Source organism: Paralichthys olivaceus, chromosome 8 (assembly GCF_024713975.1).
Source record: "Paralichthys olivaceus isolate ysfri-2021 chromosome 8, ASM2471397v2, whole genome shotgun sequence".
Lineage (NCBI taxonomy): Eukaryota > Metazoa > Chordata > Actinopteri > Pleuronectiformes > Paralichthyidae > Paralichthys > Paralichthys olivaceus.
In genome coordinates this window covers 16,450,001-16,474,727 of record NC_091100.1, presented here as the reverse complement: position 1 = coordinate 16,474,727, position 24,727 = coordinate 16,450,001, and the positions used below count along the sequence as shown (strand labels likewise).

The window sequence follows — 24,727 nt, the reverse complement described above, 5'->3', positions numbered from 1 at the left end:
TGTAATAACCCAATAGTCCAGATGTGGTTGCATCACTCTAACAAATGAGCTGCTATGCCTCTTACTCCAGGCAGTGAGTATCAAGATGTCCTAATTAGTTATGTCAGAGTGATGATAGAAACTATACATAAGTGTGACTTCCTTTTTTTCTTAGCGTGGAAGCTCAACACATTACATTCATGTTGTGTACAGAAAAGGTTTATTTGTTAGCAGTTTTCATCTTATCAATCATCTTTCTTCTAAACACACACATGATACTCACACACACGCGAGACAAACACACACACTCACTCACTCAGATTCGAACACTGCAGTATCTTTCAGCCCCCCCAACTATGTCTCAGCTGGTGTTGGTGGATTCACAGCTTTAGAGGACTCAGCCTTCATAATGAGGACAGTGATGCTAAGAGACACATGCGCACTAACATGCATGTAACTCACACTAGACTGTTATTACAAGTTACAAAACAAGTTATTCAATGAAAAAAACCTGACTACAACAGTAAGTCTACAGCAGTGGTCAGTGCTCTCCACGCACAACAATGAATTTTAAACACTGCATTGTGTGATAATCTGTGGGAACACCTTCTCTCCTGTCCATAGCCTGTGTCTGCTAGTCTCTGTCACTCTTCACACACAGACTGATAACCACGTTTATTTAGTTATTAATCAATTATGTCTGATCATGAATCCGGATCGTTCCAGTCACTTCAACATTGATGACCTGGCTGTGCACGTGTGCCAACAGCTTTGACTGTATAACGTATTAATACTGTGTATGTCTCTTGAGTGACAGTCTTATTTGTCATGTGAAGTTTATGTGTGAGCATACATTTCCTCTCATTCTTAGCCATAATTTGTATTTTTTTATCTCTTTCCCACTTAAGTTAATTAAATGAGCAGAATGTCTCATGTTTAAAGGCTATTACTTGATTATGCAGAAATGTTTTACCAAAATGTGTGAAAATAAAATAAAAGTTGCTGTATTAATTCTCTTAATAATTTCCTCATCCTCTCTCAACCCTCAGGCAGTGGGATGAGCAGCTGGACCCCCGTCTGAATGCCAAACAAAAAGAGGCCATACTGGCCATCACCACACCCCTCTCCATCTCTCTACCCCCAATCCTCATCATTGGGCCGTACGGCACCGGCAAGACGTTCACCCTGGCACAGGCTGTCAAACACATCCTCCGCCAGGAACACAGCAGGTGTGTGCATTTTGAATAATTTTGACCTCTGTTGGCATTACAGGGTGGTTTGGAGAGATAGTCTTCTATCTGGGCAAATATATATTTCATACCTCTTCAACACCAAAGTAAGCCAAATTAAACAAGGGTAAACTCGCAAAAAATTGTGAGTAAAGGAATATACCTTTCTGTTTTTTTTTCAACCTTGTTTGACATCACAAACTCACTGAAAACTGTTTTGCAGAATTAGTACATTTCCATTAAAGAGAGACAGAGCCAATAAAAACCTGTATCTACTGCAGAGTCATTTGATATAGGAGTCAATGCCGATGTATCCATTCCCATTGCAGACAAAGGAGCTGGTAGGTATTTGTTGTTTTTTTTTGACCAGTGGAAAAGGGGCATTTAAGTAATGTAGTTGTAAAGCAAAGCACTGTCACTTCACTTTCAGGGTTGTTCTATCAGTGCAGTCTAACACAACATCCCTGCAAAAATTCTACCTCCATTAAGATTATAATGCTCAGTTTTTGCTGATTTAGAGAACTAATGATTCAACTTTATAGTCATTTTGAGGCTGTTGTTTATGAATTTCTTAAAGCAGCGAAGGGGAACCTTTCTCCCATCAAGGGCAATTTCACTTTTTATAACATCCTTCAAGAGCCATACTAGATTATTGAACACATATCGCACTACCTCTGTAATGTGATGGCTGGAAATGCTTCTCTTTGACGAGGCATGTCATGTCAGATGGTAGTGATGAGTACAATGATGATAACATTTGTAACGGATTTTCCAGGTTTAGTTCAGTCAGTCTTTTCTAGAACTGAGTGTTTGCAAGAATCAGTTGTGAAAATAGCAGCAAACAGCAGTAGGTTGTCCCAAACAGAGGCTTTGAGCTTTGAACTTTCAGCTTGACATTCCATCTTGTGCATTGCCTTACACATCAGTGTTATCCACATTACATGGCTTAACAAATATGTTAAGTTTTTTTTTACCTGTTTTATTTCCTTTTGTCTAAAGTAGTTCTTTTCTCACCAGACTTACAGCATGTTGGGATTTAATCAATAACTTTGATTTCTCAAGCTACCCTCTTTGTAATCACTAGCTCGGAGGGTTATATTGCAAATGACCTCTATGGAAATTGACTAAGATTGGTACAATCTCTTTCTAGATTTGTTTAGATGGGTAAACGGTTTGCACCAAGTCATTTTGAAAGTGCATGGCCAACAGGGTACCTCCCCAAACTTGACTGGCTGACCAACAGTGTAACTTCAGTCTGTCACACGGCATTTGGTAGAACAATCACACAATATATCATGCAGTCTTGGTTATTTAGGAAAGCAGCATGTGTGTGGATGTGTGCATGTTTGTGCAAATTTGGCATCATTCACAAAAGCTTCAGATGGCGAGAGGTCAGTCAAAGAGCATGGTGGAGGTGATGGGGGATGCTGGGATGTGCAGTCACCTCAGTTTTTGCCTCGGGCCAATAACATTCTTGGGTTTGACATTTAAAGTTAAGAGAAGACTCAGCTGCAAAGTGTGTGTGTCTGTGTGTGTGTGCATGGTCATTTGGATGAATTTGTGTCATTTGGGGTCAGTGCACATAGATAGTTTGATTATCAACACATTTCCTGGGCTGAAATGAATGTTTGTGCAAACTATAACCTGATTAATCAAGTTATGTCACTTGTATGGTGTTGTGTAACAAAGAAAGATTTATTAGTGAGCTCCTTCACTGTTTACAGATACCCACAGGAAATCATGCATTTCCTTGTGTTAGAAGCAAAGCAATGTTGCACAATCACATAAATGTTTCCCTGGTCCTTATGAAAAATGAATGCCTCGGACAGTGTCCCCTGAACAGAAGCTAACATTGAGTACTTTAATAAGGGAGAGAGGGATGTATATATGTAATGTAAAAAAAGGGCTCTGAAAATGTGTTGCAATGTAATATTCATTTCTCATTTCACTCAGAACACATTTAATATTCTATGTTTAGGATGAATTTTAGATATTTTAAAAGCTAAGACAAGGGGGAGTGACCCCTCTGGACTTGTACTGCCTGCTCATCAAACTGTTAAAAATGGTGAAGAAGATGTCATGAAGACGCTGCTCAGGTTTACCCAGTATATGTTACTGTACAGTTCCACTGCTCAAAGCTCTCTCTTAGTGTCGCTGTAGTGTAGAGTACCTCTGAGTGTGTCACTACAAATGACAGTTTTGTCAGTTTTCAATTTTAATAAGTGAACAAAGCTGCTGTTTCTCTACAACATTGTAAACACTGTCACTGTAAATGAGCATTGTGTCCAATAATTCTGTTCTTCTTAATATTTAAGGTTTGGGGATAATAGGCCTTTTCCCTAAACCTCTTTTAATATGCAGTAATTGTTGATCAAAAAAGCAAATCCATGAAGAATGCATTGATGTTAGAAGAAACTATTGTATTTCAGTTGCAAAAAATTAAAAAGAACCAGCACATTATTTTAGATTAGTCTGTATTATCTCCAAGTTTAATCAGGACTAACCTGGACTAACCTGGACCTGTTAACCTATGACCTGTCACCCGTGATTAAACATACATTCCATATTCACAATCACTCACATCAAATTGATTATAATCTCCTCTGCCTCCTGTTTGGGTGGTTGAGTAGTGTTCTTGGAAAATAATCATCAGAGCATCTGTGCTCCTGCAGCTGTCAAAATCAGCAATGACGTTCCTATCAAAAGCTTATACTATTGGCAATTTTTACAAGCAACAAGGTCACTGAGAATGTATGTACCGGCTATTTTTGTCTCGATCCATTTTGATGCTCTAGCTAGTTCGGTGTCAGTAGTGACAGTTGTTTGATTGAGGTGAAGTGGTCAAAGATGGTGTCATAGGCTTTCACAATAAAATAAATCCCTGCGGCCGACTTGAGGTTTCATATAAGCTGATTTATAAGTTAGAAATACGACACAATCATTTTCATTTTTGTTTACTCCAGAAAAAACATACTTAAGTTCTCACTGGGAACTGCCTGTTATGGTTCATGTCTGACATTCTTTGTCTCTGGCCTTTACAGGGTCTTGATCTGCACCCACTCCAACAGCGCGGCTGACCTTTACATTAAGGACTACCTTCATCCTTACGTTGAAGCAGGCAATCCACATGCCAGACCTCTCAGGTAAGGAATTCACTTGTCAAAAGAAGACTTGATGGCTAAGGGCAGAAACATGCTTCGTATGCTCTTTGTACGTGCATGGTCTGTGTTGAGTTAAAATCTGGAGTAGTGCCCTGAAGGAGCCACTTAGACCCCAGGGCCTGACATTAACCGTTTGTAGTACAGGACAAGTTTATTTTCCTTCCGCTTGTCCTGGAACAAAAGTCACTTGTCTGATTAAAAATTACAATAACTTACTTATTTCATTTTGCAGTTGAAAGCTTCCAAACTGGTGTCAACTTAATCTGAATATTCTCTGATTTATGACTTTTAATTAAAAGTCACTTCTCAGTTTTTAGGACTACAGTCCCCCAAAGCACACAAAGGATTTGGATTTGAACACATACACATGATGGTTTGTCTGCTGAAGGTTAGGTTTTGCCTTCAATAATTGAATTTGAATCAAGTATGGAATAAAGCAACACTGTGGAACTTTTGCTGGGAAACATTGACCTCCGCAGCCACAAGTGGTGATTCATTTGTTTGGGAAGTCCGAGCAGTTAAGCTTTTTTGATGTACTACAAACAAAGCCAATAATCACTTGATTTGAGCTCTGACTGTGTAATCCTATTCACCGAACTGAAACAGTGTATATTCCTCATTGTCCCCTGAATCCAATTTTGAGGACAAATAGTTTCATAATGATTCCTCAATATTGCAGAAAGTTAAATAGGTGTTTTGTGTTTCGTGGTTGTGGTCAGTTTGCTATAGTCCACGTTGCCAGAGAGAATTTGAGAGACTCGCTTTTCAATAATAGTGATGTATATATGATACATCAGTATTATTGAAAAGCCTGCAGCAAGAATGTTTCATCTATAATATACAGAGATTGTTCAATGTCTAGACTGCAGACATCAGGCTGGATTTGGAAATGTATCTTCAGTAACTCCTCTGCTTTAAGGCAATACAGACACACACACACACACACACACACAGATACACACACCTCACGTACGCTGCAGAAGTTTATTCCAGTCACATTTCAAGTGACCCCAGAGGTCATAAAGTACAGGAAAGTAGCGTCTGCCTGATCGGCCAGGACCTAACATGACAGCTTTGTGTTTGTGTGTGTGTGTCTACACACACAAGCCTAGGGACCATATGGGCAATCAAATGGCTTTTTTCACATGAGTGGGCAGGCTGATTTCAATGGGTTCCAGTGAAGTCCTCCGTAATCACTGCAGCAAACTCCTCTCTCAGCTCCCCTTGTCCCTGCTAGGATGAGTGGACTCACTCAAGGATAAAAAGCCAGTATGAATATTTCGGGGTCAGCTGTGGAACTGGACTGACCAACATCCTAAGGAGATAATCTGTTAGGTCTTTACTTCCTGGCTGTCTGACAGTCAGTATTCTCCAGGCCTGGGGTAATCACAGAATATCATGTGCCACTTTTCATATTTATTCCTCGAAGAAAGTAGAATATGTCCTGTAAAAAATTTTAAATTATTTTCAAGCCGCTTTTGAATAAACTTATGGATCAAATGAATTTAACAAGACTATAAATGAAGACCAGTACTATAATTGTGATGAAAAAAAATATTTAAGGAAGACTGCCTGACTACCAAAGTCTACCTAGGTTTATCTCTGCTCATCTTTTTCCTTTCTTCTCCTCGTCTCCAGGGTATACTTCAGGAACCGCTGGGTGAAGACTGTCCACCCAGTGGTCCAGCAGTACTGTCTCATCTCCAACACAGGGGTCAATTTCCAGATGCCCACAAAGGAGGACATCCTCAGGCACCGTGTGGTGGTGGTCACCCTCAGCACCTCCCAGTACCTCTGCCAGCTTGACTTGGAGCCTGGTGAGTCATATGAGGAAATAGCAGTTAGTAGTCTCTAGGATAGTGAGGCTTCTTGGTGACTTGGTGTCTTCAACAGCTTTCATGTCCTTTTGTCAACTTAGAACTTGAGGACTCATGGAGTGCCTTAGAATTATTTTGGTATGGCAGGTTTACTTGTGCAGATCTTACAGTAGATGGTTCTGCAAATGGTATTGATAGTCATCTAAATTATCTAAAATCAATAAAGGGATTATGACAAATGATTAGCCTTGGAAAAAAAATGGATCCTGATGGGAAAAATCTCACATTTTGGGGGACTGATATCTACGTCCATGTAAAATTTGTGTGGCTGAAGCAGCTTGGGCCTTTGTGGAGGAATGTGCTTGTTAGTTGGTTGGTTGTTGTTTTTTTAAGCAGGAATACACAAAAACTAGTGTTGGCATGAATCAAGACAAAGAGGTGGATCAAGGAATAGTTTTCCACCTTCTTTAACATTGCAAGACAGGGCTTTTGTTTTTTTTTCCTTGTGAATAATGGATGAATCATATTTTGGGGACTGATATTTAAAAATATCCGAATCTAGCAGATTTTAATGTTTTTATTAGGAGCTGGACTTTAATTTTGTTTATCTTTATAGCAACCTATCAGTCTTCTGCAATGGAGATCATGATTTCATGATCTGCATTGTTTTGTTGGCTTAGCTATATATTGAATTAAATGGCACTGTTGGGCTGATGTGCTCTGAGTGCCATTCTAGTTTTTTCTGTGTTAGATGAGTTGATTCATCTCTACAGTCACTGACATATGTAAACAAGGTGGAGGAAATACTAGAAATGCTAATACTGTACAATTGCAGTAGAAACCACAGGCTCAAATATTGACATAGAATTGCATTGACACAAAACATAAGGCTGCAACTTCTAGTCAGACAGTATTAACTTTAGGGATGTAACTTTGTATTTTTTATACATGGTACAAAATATTAAAGCTCATAAGTATATGCAGACTTGGCTCTGTGCATTCAGTTTCCTGTTCTGTCATCTCTAGTGACTCTGATACTCAAAGTTGGCAGGGGCTCACCATTTAGAGTGGAATCAAACACATTTAAGTTTGATAAAGACACACAAAAAAAAACAATTTGTCAGTGTATGCTAATAACCGTCTCTAATGTGTCAGCAGAGGGGGCTTTGTGTGTTGCTTGGGAACGCCATCTGCTTCCAATGTACTTTACACCATTAGCCCTCCTCCCAACGTTTCATCTGTAGTGTTCTCCTGGTGTTCAGCACTGATGAAAATCGCCAGGAAAAGAGGCAACTGGGAGTTGGCAAGTCTGCTAAGAACGAATAACAAATCTGCCACCTCAATAAGAGGTCTACCAAAAAAGATGGTTAAGGTGCTTTCTATTTTATGTCTGTTTTTTCATCTTCTTCATGACCTACATATGTGACCTGGCTTTTGGAAAATTTACATGCCTGGTTTTGTTCCTCTAAATGTTTTGCAAATAAGCTAATCTCCTTGTCATGTGCAGGACCAATGATTTTTTTATTGTCTGCTCACCTAAGTGAGCATAGTGACCTGCTGTGAACAGCAGGGTCCCTTCTCAGCGAATCTTATCTCTCAGATTCAATTCCCAGTTCATTTTCTTATCTAAAGCCCCATGCTGATGTAAGTTTCTGCCCAAAAGCCTGGTTTGTACTTCTGCTTAGGATCAACGTTGAGCCTCTGGTGCCGTCCATGCAAGTAGCTCACATCATTGTGAGCATTTTGTGTGAAAGTTCTGCAATTTCACCTCCAAGTATGGTTCAGTGCAGAAGTATAAATTGGACTCAAAGGTCCAGTGTGTAAGATTTAGGTGAAAGGGAACTATTGGCAGAAATTTAATGTAGAATAATCCTCATCATGTTTTCACTAGTTCATTTCATCTAAATTGTATCAATTATAGTTTTCTTTACCCCAGAAAAGACCCTTTATATGTAAATACTGTATATTTACATCGAGGGGACCCTCTCTACGGAGACCGCCATGTTTTTGTTTATATAGTCCAGACTGGACAAACTAAACACCGTTTGAGTTTTTATGACAACTGAACGTTACCACAGGTTCTTTTTCATGTTTGGAAGACGTTTTCTGCTGTTAAAGTGCAAAAAACAGTACAGTACATTCTGTATTCTGTATTTTAAAATATTAGGTGTTTTGTTGAAGTTAAATAAGGCTACTCAGCTTGTCGAGGACATTAAACGTCATCACGAAAAAACTATTTACTCACTTTTTTTCCTTACCACCCTGTTGCCTTTATGTTCACTAAAGGAAAGTGTTTTCACAAGAGGTAAATGAGCCAAATGAAATTAAAAGTTGGAAGCTGTGGTGGTTGTGAAGTCATATGACAACAGTGTATTTAATTTATAACATATATCATAAGTTAACCTTTCGTGATTGTAATTACAAAAAATAGAAAAGTGCTGTTCATGTGCTGAGATTAGATTTCTGGACAAGTATCAGTAATCATCACAAACTTGTTTGGCACAGTTTATTTTCTGTATTAATCCAAAGCCAATGGAAAAATCCCTTCCCTGCTGCACTCTACTGGACACTGGTCACAGGCCAGTAATAAGCACAAGGAAATTTAATTTGTGAAATAAACTTCTCTTGAAACAAAATGCTGTAAAATAAGCAATGTGAAGCTACAGCTGAGACATTTTTAGAGATGATGCTGTATTTTCCCTGTAGAGTAGTAGTGCAGTAGACATGCACCAGGGGTTCAGGTGAATATTGATCTGTTTGGAGGCTACTGGACCTTGCAGCCTGATGAGAAAGACTTTGGCTCATACTGTTGTTCGGGGGTCAGGGACTTTTTTCCTATCAAGACCCATTTCAATTTAACATCCTTTGAGGGCGATACTAAATTATTGAACACACATCACACTAACGCCTCTAATGCTACGGCTGGTAATGCTTCTCTGTGGTGAGGCGTCTCATGTCAGATGGTAGTGATGATGTTCCTGGCTGCTGGTGATCCAGGTTTGGGTCCATGAGGCTCATGCTAGATTTAGAAAACTGCACACAGCACAATGTTGTCCCAAAACAGAAGCATCAGGGAATGTCTCCTCAGAAAAGTCCTAGGGAGAGTTAGCAGAAAGAGGAGGTTAATACTTAGCTTTGAGCTCATTGTTGCTCAATGATTTTATGTTGTAGGTTATTGGGTTAAAATCAGATATTTTTATATTAAACTGCTTAACAAATGTTCAGTTCCTTTGCTAAACATGTCCGTTTACCAAATTCAGGCTCACTAAAACATTCAAATATCATACAGCAGGCTCTATTCGTACCGAGTAGGAAAATGCAGTGTTACCATCTTTCAGTTGCATTTGTCAGATAAAAGCTATTCCTCTTCTTTACCAAACTTGCTGTATTGATGCTGGAGATTTTTTCATTACCATAACCATTTTCCAGCAAACACTGACTCTCTTGTTTGTTCTTTTCTAAAAAATAATAATTTGTCCATTTCAAACGGCATTCTACTTTTACTTCTCTTTGCTTGACAGTCAATAAGATGTATGTCAACAATGACATGTAAGAGCCTCTATGCTTGTTGTGCTCATGCTTAATGTGACCCAGATAAGCATACAGCCAGAAGGGACCACCCTCAAGGAAATGTTTATCTACTGTTTTGTTATCATCTTATGTCAGAGAAAAAATCTTTAGGTTGCTTTCTTTGTATTAATGAATTGCCTCATGGACCGGATCAAAATCTCTCATGGGCCACCTTTTACTGTCATCAGAAGAGAACGTTGTTTTTGAAAATTAAGTTGATTCCTTATGGCTTCACATTTATGGCAGAATGCAGACATCCAAGAAAAATGTAAGAAATTATGTTACTGTCAAGGATAGGAAATATGTTTGACAAAGCCTCCAAACCAAGTCATCGATCCTCTTACTCTCACACATCACAGATTTTTTAGTGTGAAAAGGGTAAAAAGAGACTGCGGGGAAAATGTGAGAGACAGGGTGTGTGAGGTGAAAGGGTTGCCATTTATTGTCAACAGTCATCTCTCTACCAAATCACCTTTACCTCTGCTTATTATCCCCTGACACTCTTTCCCTTGTTTTGTCCAAATTCAAACACGATTATTAGTCCAGTGACAGATAGTAGCCACAGAAATGTAATTTGGATCTCTTGTTTAGAGACAGATTCCCCAGGGCAGCTGTGTCCCAGGTGAAACATTAAGCTCCATTTTCCTTCCTTTACTGTTTGTCTGCTGGGTGCTCATAAAGACCACGTCCGCCTCACTCCTAATCTCCACTTCCCTGCCTGGGGAAACATTCCCATTTGTAATGACCCATGTACATCATTTGCAGTGTTATGTGTTCATGTGGATCGAAGTAAAAGAGCAAGGAGGCAGGATGCAGCAGGGCTCCTGTTGATCACAATTTATTGGAGAGGTCAACAAAATTTCCTGGCCTCAATAATTAACAATGTGATACAAGGATAAGCACATTTACATGATGTCCCCTTGGCTGCATTGTTGAGCAAGACAGGGAAATAAAGAGCTCAGAGCATTGCTTTAATAGCACTGTCTGAAATGATGCTCTGTCAGCAACACAGTGAAACACTGTGCTGCTTATTCATTTATATACAATGTTGAGAGATTACTCAAGTGCATGATTTGAAGTTTATGCCTATTATTGAGATTTTACTCATGCGTGTAATTGCATGCATATTACTCTGCATCATTGCTATAAGTGACCTCTGTGTCATCGAGAGCAGTCCTGACTATCTAACAACCTGCTAGTTTAGAAGAGATCATCACATAATTGAGAAGGATCGACTGTAATTGTATTTAGTCTAAAGATTTCCCGGAGACGTTTTCCCCTGTCTGCGCATGTACACAAATCACAAAGCATTTCTCACTTCATAATTTCTAATAGATAAACACAGTTGTTTACATTCTGAAATCACACACCTAACGGGGCAATACACCCCAAGTGTAGGTACAGGCCTGTGCTTTAATAGTGTGCACATGGTTCAGAGATTACACTGGATTGAGGCTTTTATAGTTCAGGGCAAAAATCAATATATTTGATAGAATAGAATTTTGCCTTAAATCAAATTGTTCTACCTCTTTAATTTTTTTACCAGCCTATGTTTTCAATGTTGGTTTGCTTTTTGACAATCACAGAGTTTATTTAGTTATTTCCGACCGTCACATTTCATATCTGCATAAATGTTCCTGTGGAAATGGCGTTCACTTTTCAGAGGCTGTTTTCTGGTTGTTATTCAGTCTTTCTCTCCTCTGCTCCCTGCTCCAGCACTCATTTACAATGCTGTTTCATCCCCTCCCCTCACACTGTCGAGCACCGTTTGAGCTTTTTAAATCAGGGTTAGCCTACTGTTCCATCCTTTCAAAACGTCCTCAAACCTACCCTACCTTTGGTTTGCTGGTTAAAACAGAGATTGGAAAATGTGCCAAAGCACAGAACATAAGTGACAGTCACAGGGTTTTAATGTTCCAGCTGAACAAAATGATTGCAATTGCTGCAAATGTAACAGTAATAAAAATGTTCACCTTACTCTGGTCTGGTTATTGCTTTGAATCATCTGATTCAAGTATATCACAGGGATTTGTTTATATTTTTTTGTTTTATGTATGAATTTGAAAGTACTATTTTACTAAATAATAATGGCACAAGTAACATCTAAGCAGTATCTTGTAGAAGGATTTCTGAGGTTGTTACTGCAGTATTTGTTGTTAATATAATATATATGAGTATATATTCAAGTAATATTGTTGTAAACTGATGTTGGTGTGCCATTTTTGCAGGGTTGTTCACTCATGTCCTACTGGATGAAGCTGCCCAGGCCATGGAGTGTGAAACCATCATGCCTTTTGCTCTAGCTAGCAAGACCACCCGCATTGTGTTGGCTGGAGACCATATGCAGGTAAATACAAAAACTCAACAGTTAGCCTGCAAATCACCTCATGATGAAAATGCACATTATCATTTCTTGGTTTAATTTCTCAGATGTTTGAAGACTTCTATTTGTATTCCTAAATAAAACCATAATGAAAACATAGAAGTGGTATGCAACAGAGCAGCAAAAATTGGCAACATTTGAGCTTTGTTGTGGATTAGACTTCACTCCTGCTTCAAATACAAAAGAACAGACAGCAGCCACTGTGGCACTGTGGTTCTAGAGACCACCTCAGCCAAAGATAACACAAACATAAACTCGCGTCAGTCAAGCTTTCGGAGCCAACACGAGGAATTAAAAGTGCTGAGGATTACCAGTAAGCAGTGGATGAAGATGAGGCAAGAGTCAACCATGCAGTAATTGCTTCAATTTATACTCTCTTTCATGGAGCAGAGAAAAACAGATTCACCTGTGTATCCATCTCTCTGTTTCCATACATTTTCTCAATCTTTCCTCAATTGAAGGATGTGTCCCTTTACATTTCTTCATCTCCCTTTTGCTCCCATGACAACAGTTACTCATCCATTCTAGAGTCAAGCAGATGCCGAATTATCAATGAAGACCATAGCCTCTATTGATTGTTCTATTATTGACTGCAGCTCCTCATTACGTTAGCTGAGCCTCTCACTTGCCTGTTTGAATTTAGATTCAGGCTCCTGATAAATTGCTGTTTTGTACATGGCAGTGGTCAAAGGGGAAAAGGTAAATTAATTTGCAGGTTTGGTTCGATGTGTGTGATTTAAAAAATGTATAACCTCCTTTGAATAGTCACAAATCAAGCTCACCACTGCGAAGAGAGCAATAAAGGTGTTTGAACATTTTAGATAATTTGATTTGTGCTTGAATTGTTTACATGATGTCCAAGATAAGAGGAATATAATGCTAACATGGTTTGGTGTCAAACCTTCAAGTGCTGCTCTGCTTTGGCAGATTATTGGGGACAGCGTAGTGCATATTTATTCCAAACAAAAATTAATTTTGAATGGAACCACTGTTAAATCCATCAGTCAGTCTGTTCATCCATCCAACCATCTATCCATTCATCCATTCATTAATTTATTCATTCTCAGCTGCCTCTTCAGGGTTGGGTTGCAGTGGCAGCTAGTCAAGCAAAGTAGTGCAGTGTCCCTCTCCCTTGCAATGTTTTCCAGGTGATCCCAAGCCAAGGTGGTCAAAATGGTCAAGTACCTGTGAAATGGTTTGAAACTAACATTGCTTTCTATCTATTTCTCCCTCTCTACTTTTTTCTCTCCCTCCATTCTCTGTCCTTGATATACAGCTCAGTCCATTTGTGTACAGCGAGTTTGCGCGGGAGCGTAACTTGCACGTGTCACTGCTGGACCGACTGTATGAGCACTACCCCCGGGAATTTCCCTGTCGCATCCTCTTGTGCGAGAACTACCGCTCCCACGAAGCTATCATCAAGTAGGTGTGAGCCCCCAACACTGCCTTGTGTTGAAATGGGGCTGAAATTGATGAGATACTCGAGAAAAGATGTGGTGGGAGGAAGGGGGGGATGAGGGGGGCAGTAGCAGTCTGTTAATGCAGGCAATAGTTCTTTGACAAAACAAGGGGCTGTGTTGATGTGAGTGTGTTGCTAAACACATTGATGAGAAGATGAAATATGAACGATGAAGGACTCTCCACCATCTCTATTCTTTGAGGTTAACAATATTTCAGCTTAATACCACAAGCTGCATAATGTATTTGACTGGTTAACACATTTTACTGCTGGGTCCCATTGTGCTACAACAAATGTAGACAATTTAAAAAATAAAATACAAGCATACTTAAAGCAGCAAATTGAGTTAACGGGATTACTGGTGGTTCACGTTTTGTTTCTATACTCTTTGTTGCGAGGTTAAAAATACCTTTGCCTTTATAGTACATTGCTTGTGTTCCTTAAAACCCACAGGTCATTTCAATTACAGGGAAATGTGTGTAAAATGATGTACAGGACATGTCAGACCTATTTGGTTTTCCTCTTTATTTTCAAAGCCACATTTTTCATATTTATTGTCCCTGTCTCTTACCTCTTCCTCTAGCTACACGTCAGAGTTATTCTATGATGGGAAGTTAATGGCAAGTGGAAAGCAGCCCTCCCATAAGGACTTCTACCCTCTGACCTTCTTCACAGCCAGAGGAGAAGATGTCCAGGAGAAGAACAGCACTGCCTACTACAACAATGCTGAGGTATGGGTTAGAAGAATATTCTAAACTTACACAGACCAAGCAGAATGTGATTTCTACCACTCATACTCATACACACAGGTAGCCTGTCAGTGAAGTCTGAGATAGTTGTGGAAATTAGTTTGATGATTATAGAATAAAAGTAATACATTTTGTTGTTCTGAATTTTCACACCTTATGGTCCTTGTATATAACTTGTGAAAATGTCATAAAACCATTCGCAAATTCATCTGGTGATACCAGGCTGGGGTGCCTCATTAAAAATTGATAAAGATTGATCAGACGTATTTCAGATTTTTGTTCTTGGCTAGGAAGGGTGAAACAAGGTGTGGTCTTTTGCTGTCATAGCCCACCCACTTCAAGGTTCAATGGTCTTAGTTACCTTTCTGCTCACCATGGTTATCTGAGTTATCTTAGCATTTATGTTTGCTCCAACCAGTCTGGACATCTTTCTCTGCAACATGCTGAGTTAAAACTGTTGTTTGTGAAAACCCCAGGACCTCGGCAGTTTCAAAAATATTCATATCATCCCATCAGCCACCTCCAGCCACGAGACATGTTTTTCCACATTCTGAGAAAATGTGACCTGTATCTACACTTCTGCAACTTGGTTGGCTGATGAGAGAATTGCACAAATAAGCAGGTGTACCAATGTTCCCAAAATTGATGATTGCTCACTGGTGATCTTTAAAAATGGATGCATTTGAGTAAAATCTGAGTGAAGAATCAAATGTATTTCTAAAAGCAATATAACTTTCTAATTATGCAAAGTCTTTATGCTGTACATTAGTTTGATATTAATAATTCAGGGCTTGATTAAAGTGAAATTGAATTTCTTTCAGGTTTTTCAGTTGTGCTTGATTGACTGAAGACAAAAGCAGAATGATTATGAGTTATTAGCACTCTTTATTTCATTTCATCACGATAGACAGGATAGCCTGCTATCTTTAAATCCTAATTGAAGTTGAAACCCATTAACTTCATTAGGAGCCAACCAAGAGCTTTGACAGTCGTGATGCATGATTCACTGACAGTCCCAGCCTTTGATTGGCCTCTCTGCAGACTAACTTTGTTTTGGTCATTTGCTGTGTCTGACCACCTGCCCTTCTCCTGTCATGTTTTAACCAATTAAAACATGGATGCTTCTTGATTTTGTTCCCAAACTGTCAGCAGTGCTAAACGAATTACCACCCGTCTCTCTGATGCGGCATACATGTCAAACCGTTAACAACAATATCATACTCTTTCGGAATTAAAATGTATTGACAAAAGCGTGTCTGTTTTGTTTATCTTGTGAAAGTGTCTTTGATGGGTTTAGCTTCAATGGAAGACAATATTTCAAAACATTACAATGACAGTTCAAAGCTTCCAGCAGTAAATGGCAGTTCATGGTAAAAACAATAAGGAATGAAAATGCTTTAATACTAATGTCTTTGTTAATAGTGAGACTTTGAAGAACTAATATCAGACCCATTTCAAGTTCACCTATGGAAGCATGTTAACATTAAGTGATGGTTTCTACTTGCTCATTACGGTTGTGATACATCAAGGACTTAATAAGGCTGATGGATTATTCTAGTATTTGTACAGTTACAAAACACAGTGGATTTGACAAAAAACATTTTAAATTGAAGCTCATAATGTTCAAAATTTGTCAGATTAACTCTCAAAATTGAAAACTTGAGATTTTGGATTTGGTGTGTTGTATCTACATCAAGTGATTATTTAAAGTTGAATATCTGAAATATCCTTTAAAGTCTCAGTTAGTCAACTTAAAAAGCCAGTTGAACATGTTTTCTCAGGCCCACATCATTTCCTGCCACCTCAGCCTTCAATCATAAAAAACCTTCAAGTCCACGATCCTTTTATATATAACGAAGTTTATTTATTGCACAACTGGGCAAGAAATAAAGGCTTCATTTACACAGTCTATCCTGCAATTCTACATTTCCTCATCTCCCCCACTTTGACACGAATTTTGATTTCTGCTTTGCCGTTTTTCTCTGCAAAGTAGGCGTTGTTGACGGCCACTGGGGCTGAAGCGTTATTGTTGGCCTCTGATCTGCTCGGCCTCGGTTGTCTTTTATCTTAATATACTTTTGGGCCATATCGCCCAGCCCTATAGTGATCATGGTTTGACTGCACCCTGCATTTGAGCCTCACTGTGTCTTCTCTCCATCATGTTGTTTCTCCATCTCCTCAGGTATTTGAGATCGTGGAGCGAGTCGAGGAGCTGCGCAAGAAGTGGCCGGTGGCCTGGGGGAAGTTGGATGATGGGAGCATAGGAGTGGTGTCACCATATGCTGACCAGGTGTTCCGCATTCGTGCTGAGCTCCGAAAGAAGAGAATGCACGAGGTCAGCGTGGAAAGAGTGCTCAATGTCCAAGGTAAGAAATGGCACAAACCATTTAAAAAATCATTAAATACAGAAACTAAACATGCAATGATATTTTGTTATGTTGATTTATTTATTTAAATGCTTAGTTTTTTTTATTGTAAGCACAATTTATAAACCATGGATTAAGAATTTAGATTTTTTTATTTGTTAAGGTGATGGTGATTATCATAATTATTCGTAGCATGGGAAATGGGAATTGAAAGAAAGTGGCTGTGGTCAGGCATCAAAACACATTAGTGGCAGACAATCAAATTCAAAAACTTTAAATTCCCAAAGGTCTCATTATAATTTCTTTGTGAAGCCTTTGTCACACATCACTGTGAGAAGAAGACTGTGTCTGCAGCGAGAGCTCCGTTCTCTTCCACTGCTGTCATCAGTGTTCATATTGCCCTTCACATCATCAAGTCCCACTATAAGTAGTCAGGGCTTGTTCTTCCAATCTATCCTCTGCTTCAGTCCAATTTAGCTTCAACTTATTGCATTTTCATTAACACATTGTTAATCACACATGAAACATGTGGACACAAACACACACACACACACACACACACACACACACACACACACACACTCACACACACACACTCCGCTTAGCTTCAACTTAATATATTGTTTATTTTATCCACCAGCCTCTGGAAGGAGATGATTAAATTATTACAAGGCTGTTTTCTTCTTTTAAGTTGTAGTGATTTGATGGAATTTGATGGAGAAATAATGTTCGTCACTGCAATTTTGTTGGTTATTTCTTAGTTAAGGGAACTGTGTGCTTGAAACCATGAACTATTCTAAATCTTCATCGGGTTTCTTAACTAGTGAAATAATAATTATAAAGATATAAAGTTAATGTTTCTTTAATGTTTATTGCTTCTAGTAACAACATGTTTGTCTTTGTATAGCACTTCTCAGAGAACTTAATTTATCATTGTATGCAGGTAAACAGTTCCGGGTGCTGTTCCTCAGCACTGTGAGGACGCGGCACACCTGCAAGCACAAACAGACGGCCATCAAGCGTAAAGAACAGTTGGTCGAGGACTCAACTGAGGACCTTGACTATGGCTTTCTCTCCAATTACAAGCTGCTCAACACGGCCATCACCAGAGCCCAGTCCCTGGTTGCAGTTGTGGGAGACCCCATAGCACTGTGCTCTGTTGGGCGCTGCAGGTAAATAGAAGCACTTTTGATGTAAGCCTGAAATTTTATGATCTAACAGATTTCTATGCATAAAGTGTATTTATAATGAAGGGATGTCATTTTATTTAGATTAATTTAAGCACTCGGCCTAGGAGAAACAAAAACATCACAAATGACCTATATTTCTGCTCACATTATTGTTTTGCATATTACTAAATATCTAATGACGTTGGTTTGCATCTAGGCAGTTATTGATGTTCTGACCCTTTTGTTCAGGTTATACATTGACAACTGTTCATTTTAGTTGCAGTCATGTAGTTCCCCATTGGTTGCAGATGCTTTTCTCCATTTAAATCTGCTCACCCCATCTCCCTGGCAACCGTCTGTTTCGTCTCCGCTAGTCATTGGGAGATGCCAAGTCCATGGCTGTTGAGGTTGTGTGCAAATGTCAGCCAGGAGAGACAAAGCAATTAATTTGATATGTTCTGAACAGACGAATTGTTCACCAGGCGTCAAACCTCCTCCCAGGAAAGCAAAAGGTCTTGGGTCAGTGAAATAGCTGCAGGAAGTGTTAAGATGCAGTCAATATGGAGTAGCTTAAGATAGGGTGGGTTAGGCTTCTGCCTTTTCGGTTTTACAAAAAGAACTAGTTATGGGACAAGCTTCACTTTGTACTTAAACCTATCCCTAAGTGAAACAGCAACTACTATGGACAGGATTGTAACTGCATGTTTTTAAATTAAGAGAAAGTGGCATGCAATTGCTATTATTTTCCATTTTAAATGATAGCTTTAGCAAGCACAAATGTTAGTACAACAATATTGTGAGTCTCTGCCCACTCCCACATGAGGACTACTAGAATATATAATACTAAGTAACACTTAAAATATTCATAAACATGAGTTTGCTTGTGATTTTCAAGTGTCAAGATTTAATTGAGAATTATTTGATTGTTCTGATGATTTTATTCATTGTCTCATTTAAAAAACAAATTGTGTTTTCATTCTTGAATTCCTGATCCTTTACTTGCCACTGTTCTACCTCCTAGCTTTAATTTTATTTCCCTTTTTATTTATTTTTGTTGATTTATTTCTATTCCCTCTCTTCTCTCATCTTTATACCTACTTTTGCAAAGAGTGTTTTTAACAGTATATTCAGCCCCACAAAGAGTAATTTGTTATACTGCCAGCAGGACAAAATCAACAAGATGATCCATTAAAAACAATGAGTGCAAACAAGGAGCGATAAAGGAGAACAGAAGTAAAACTTCTCCATCTGTTGTTTCCCCTTTTTTTCATTGCCAGAAAATTCTGGGAGCACTTCATCTCCATCTGCCACGAAAACTCAAGCCTACACGGCATTACCTTTGAGCAGATCAAGGCTCAACTCGAGGCCCTGGAGCTCAAGAAGACTTATGTCCTCAACCCACTGGCCCCAGAGTTCATCCCACGTGCCCTCAGACCCCTGCAGGGGCACCACTCTTCGCAGGCCTTACACCCCCATCATCATCCGCATCCTCAGCACGCACAGCCCGCATCCATCAAGCAGGGTCCGCAGCAGCAGCAGCAGCAGCAGTCACCACCTAAGGTGAGTGTTGATCAAGAAGTGAAAACTGTTGCTTCCTCTTATTTTTTAAATGGGCATTTTCAATTTCCGTCAAAAACAGATTTTTATGACTGAGTTTTCTTCTGCTATATCCTTTATACTTAAAATTATAAATGAGTGTTCTAACGCGGTAGAAGGAGGACAGCATGTGTCAGGATAAATGACTTGAAAAAGACAGGATGGAGTAAAGGATGTTTTCTTAGAGGCTCTAATGTTGTGGGGTTTTCTGTGTGAATAGAATCTGTTGGGTAAGCACTTATTTGTTGCTGGAAATGGCAAACAAATTATCAGGAATAAATTGGTGCTTCTCTTTAGGGAGGAAACAGATGATAAAAGCATTGCACATGCAGGTACAAAGTACATATCTATTAAAATAAATCAGTTTAATTTTCATCACAGGAAATGACTTCATGGTCCTTCATTTCAACCCCAGAAGAACAACGCAGATAAAAAGTTGGCATCGCCAGTTTGTTGGAAGGATGTGTTGCTTGATTGTCTTGCTTGGGTTGAAATGTCTTTGTGTGTCTGTCCTCCCTCCTGCCCTGTGGTAAAGGTTAACGAAATCACCACAGCTGCCGACCTGCTGCCATCACCCACTGGGCCTAATGAGCCGCAGCTCCGCAGCGACAGCTGATTTTAGAGACAGGCACACACACAGAGACTTCCTCTCACTCTCCTCAGTCTTACTATGTACCTCACACAGACCAATATGCTACCTCTACGCAGTGTGCAGAATATTGTTTCCCTCAGCAATTACAGCCTGTTCCTAATTTCTAGGTCAGACCATGCTTGGCATCTATATCTTTGGTTAATACATGATGTGTGCAGCAAAAAATTATCCATTCAAATGTCACTTAATAATAGAATCATTTGCAAACTTAAAAACCTGTAGTGTTGGTGGATGAATTTGCATTCTGTTAATCAAAATTTTCCCATATTCCTCATAACCAGTATTAAACAAATTCCTTGCTTTCTGAATATTTTATCATTCCAAATGATAAGGCCCAGTTATTGATGTTTTACAGCACAACATCATTTCTCTGTCAATTTTGTAATGATGTTGCACCTTTTCTGTTGATCATCATCCGTATTTTGATGTGACAGAAAATCAAGGTTTATTTCCGAGGGAAGAAAAAACTGAAAACACTTCATAGTTATAGATACTTCAACTCAAAGCTTGCAGTATTTTCACTGATTTCATTTCAGTTGACTTCCTATCGAGAAGGTTTGTTTTGGTGCAAGCACCCACAACTGTGACACTGTCTCATGAAGAAGCATTTTAGCAGTTTTACTCTATAATTCTGCCATTTTGTTGAGGGAAAGAAGGTTTAAAACCAACTAACAAACACATTTATTTTCTTGCTTTAATATTATATTGAAGTTGAAACCTATAAACTTGTATTTGGGGTGGCATCAAGAACAACTAAAACAACCAAGCCCCCTGTTTGACAGCCAGTATTCAGTCAAGCCAAGATCCAGTGAGCAATCACTTTCATCCTCACCATATCCCCACTGTTTGAGAAATTTGACAAATTTTAAACAGCTTCCCTTGGGTCCACTAACTTGTACTTTGCAGAGGAAATTTAACGGCTCCTCAGTTGATGTAATTCTAGCTCAAACAACCACAGCTTGAGACAAAGGTCCCAAATTTAAGTCCAGTGTGTCAAGCTTTGGTCAGTTAATATTATGCCCCAAAACGGTAGCCATACAAAGCTGCTTCTGCTACAACATCCCAAACCTATGTAACAACAGTATACATTGGACAAATTTGATATACAATCAATATATTCTATGGAGACATTAGGCAGTTTTTGTATTTGGTTGCCATGTGATGCTTATACCAATGGTGTATATATACATAAATATATATTATAGTAAAATTGCTAACCAAAATATTTAATGTCTACTCTCTGTGACTTTGATTGGTTGCTCCTCAACTCTAGCTTGAGTACTTCACAAGTATTATTTTATGGAACAATAAACATAAGCTGTGCCATGTGTTAGGCTTACAGGAAATTAGGTCTTGGCAAATTTTACTTCATTCAGTATCTTGGTACCTGGGTCCAAATTGTGGTTTCAGGATACTCAGGCTATCTTAAACCTAGATTCCTGCATATTTGTTATCATAGCTGACATTTGCATCACATATTAATATTAATATGCTCCTATAGCTATTGTGACAAATGTGGGATAGTCAGTATCATACTGCAACTGCTGTATGTCCAGTTCCTGTTTTCCTTTACAGTTGCCAGATGTGTTTTTGTCCCACACTTCACACGATAAATGATTCTTTCTTCTTACAGGGGAAACATACAAACCACACAGAGCACCTGCTACCTGAAGCATATGGTGAGTGTAAACATTATGTTGATTATCTATACATTCAAGGCTACCATATTGTGAAAAATGCCTCCTCTTTATCGTTATTTTATACTCTTGATTACATTTTTGTACATGTACAGAAGTGGGAACATAGAAATGCTCAATGAAAACAATTAATTAAGTTAATGAGTTATAGTTGGCTCATTTTAAGGCATCTTCACTTGGCTGAATGTCAGTGATGAAGGCAGAGGAAAGAGGCAGCAGATAACAGACTGCCTCTGTTCAGATGTACAGACAGAGCTTCAGCTGAAAGCCTAGATTTTTAAGTGTGCTACAGAAAATCCATTCCATCATGTCGTCTAATGCCTCTGTGATGTAAGGTTCAACAAGCCTTAACATGACAGTCAGCATACAGTGCAACTGACAAAGGTTTATCAATTATGATGTTTACATATATAACCATGTACAAAGAATTCCATCCTTATTGCACCTTTGTCCTTTTTGTCCAGTTTTACAGCAGAGCTTTTTTCAATGTTTCTGTTTTACTGTCTCACGACATACGTAAAAACAAGCATTTTGACAGCTTGATATGAGGCAGCCTTGAACAAACAGCAAGGATGTAATAGGATGTTCACAAGGGGAATAATATCAGTTTGTTTGTAGCCACTTACAAGTGCAGCTTGTCAGCACTAAACTGAAAAACCTTTAGAGTCACAAAGTATTGTCAACATTCCCAGGCTATCAGCTTGTGATCTGCCTACTTTTACTGCGTCACAACATTATGGTTAAGAACCATATGCATTTTCCTTATATAACCTTGCCACCTTGTGTAAGTGCCACCTTCTCTCATTGCAGTTCAACCCAACCCAGCCGTGCTGATGGGAAACCCTATTCGGGCATTCACACCACCTCTAGGTGGTACACCAGCTGCCATGGGCAAGTCACCCAGTCCTGTGCAGAGGATAGATCCACATACAGGCACCAGTATCCTCTACGTTCCAGCTGTGTATGGTGGAAACATGGTCATGTCCATGCCCCTGCCTGTAAGTTTTCAGCCTCAAGCAACATTCTGACATATATATATTACACAAGCCTGTGTATGGAGCCTGTGTGAGCCCATGTGCAACTTTATCAATACCACAATACTTAACTCATATTATAACCAGTTGAGCCTCACAGTAGATATTCATTTATTTTTGTTAAGGAGTTCAACATTTTATACAATTGCGTCTAATCTCACAGCACCACCTGACGCATGTTACCAGCACCTGGCAGTAGCACATTCTTCTTCTACTGTGCAGCAAGATTAATAATATCATCATGATTGAATGACTATTGGAAATTTTCACCCATTTCTAGTGTTTACCCCCTATTGGTTAACTGATCAATACTGCTTATGCGTTCTTATTTTCACTAGTTGCCTTGGCCAGGTTACCAGAATCGCTTTGCTGTGGACCCTCGCATCATGAGCCACCCTGCAGCCATGGCATACAACTTCAACCTGTTGCAGGCCCAGAATCGAGGCTCCCCCATTCCTTACAGCGGAGTGGCCCACCCCTCTCCTCTAGGCATGGGTCAGCCCAGCCCTGACAAGGAGCTACAGGCAGACCCAATAAGAAATGGTATGCCTTGATTCTAATTGCTACATCAAGCAACCAAAAACCAAAAGCACATAAATGTAATTTAATGACATCAGATAGACCAATGTAATGGTTTAAAATTGATTTTGACCTCCTTGTAGGTAAATTAGAAGCATGTACAAAGGCAGAACAGAGCCGCCTGCTGACACCAGAGAGGAAAACCGCTGACATGAAGGAAAAACAGGCAAGTTATGTCTCTTCTTATATAGACCCACATTAGCAGAGCTCAAAAACTCTTAAGAGCTTTGTGATTGAGCGTTAATTTTAATAGTAATGTATTTGCTAAATGCTGTTTATATTTTTGGTGCAGGGAGATTTAGACACAGGCCAAAGTCGAAGTCTAGACTCTCAGACAGATGGGTTAGTTGGATTTCCCAATGCACTACTCCATCGAAAAGACCCCTCGGCTGCCCAGAGACCCCTCAACTATCACCTGGCACCACCCAACCCAGCCTTCCCTCCCCATCCTGCCAGTGGGAGACCCTTCCCTCCACAGTATCCAGTCTCCAGGCTTCCTTTTCGGGTCAGTCAACCTCAGCACCCAGGGATGGCACAGCAGAGTCAACAGCAGCAGCAACAGCTCAGTCCTGCCTACACTGGTGGTAGCCACAATGCTTCCTTCTTCAGTGGCCCCATACCACCTCACAGGGCTGTCCAGTCTCCCACCATGGATGGCCCAGAGTCTGGAGGGGTGGAGGAGATGGGTAGCTCAATTAGGACTCCAATGGGCCACCCTGGAGGCCACCACCCAGGCCTGTCGCAGCATAACAGGGTCAATAGCTTTGGGGAGGATGGACAAGACGGGAGCTTGGGAGATGGTCTGGGTGAGTGCTAACACTATAACCATAGCACTATAATGCTAAGTATAGATTTTCTGAATTGTTAAATATAAATTATTATTTTGTCAAAAGTGTTACAGAAAGAAAGATTTGAAAGATTGTATACTGGTTGCTATACCAGTTTAACTGCTTTGGACTTGCTCGTCACTTAAAAATACAATTTTCGGTTTCCATCTGAATAATATCCTACATGAAGATTCTCCATCATTTTATTTTTCACATTTACATCTGTCCTGTAGCAGGTCTGCACTGTTGAAATATTTTTCCTAGATACTTTGATGTACTTCACTGTTTTATTGATTGCACAAGTAGTGCATAAGAAATGTAAAAGACATTGTGTATTATGGACAGGCTGATCTGGTTTATTAAGCTAGTCCAGATGCTTTGTCATTTAAATGTTTTCAAATAGCATCAATCTGTGTTTGGTCTGTGGAAACAGACGCAGATTGGATTAAAGTTCCATAAC

General features: G+C 39.4%; 1 protein-coding gene across 1 annotated transcript in view; it reads left to right on the top strand.

Moving 5' to 3' along the window:
- helz (helicase with zinc finger) overlaps positions 1 to 24,727 on the top strand; it is a 51,180-nt gene that overhangs the window by 19,833 nt on the left and 6,620 nt on the right. Inside the window, exons 16-29 of the mRNA XM_069529831.1 lie at positions 1,029 to 1,208; positions 4,250 to 4,351; positions 6,008 to 6,186; positions 11,985 to 12,103; positions 13,416 to 13,561; positions 14,182 to 14,329; positions 16,530 to 16,713; positions 17,657 to 17,885; positions 19,160 to 19,442; positions 21,764 to 21,809; positions 22,638 to 22,825; positions 23,200 to 23,404; positions 23,524 to 23,606; positions 23,733 to 24,246. Of these exons, the coding sequence (XP_069385932.1) occupies positions 1,029 to 1,208; positions 4,250 to 4,351; positions 6,008 to 6,186; positions 11,985 to 12,103; positions 13,416 to 13,561; positions 14,182 to 14,329; positions 16,530 to 16,713; positions 17,657 to 17,885; positions 19,160 to 19,442; positions 21,764 to 21,809; positions 22,638 to 22,825; positions 23,200 to 23,404; positions 23,524 to 23,606; positions 23,733 to 24,246 (2,606 nt within the window). The remainder of the gene's footprint in view (positions 1 to 1,028; positions 1,209 to 4,249; positions 4,352 to 6,007; positions 6,187 to 11,984; positions 12,104 to 13,415; positions 13,562 to 14,181; positions 14,330 to 16,529; positions 16,714 to 17,656; positions 17,886 to 19,159; positions 19,443 to 21,763; positions 21,810 to 22,637; positions 22,826 to 23,199; positions 23,405 to 23,523; positions 23,607 to 23,732; positions 24,247 to 24,727) is intronic.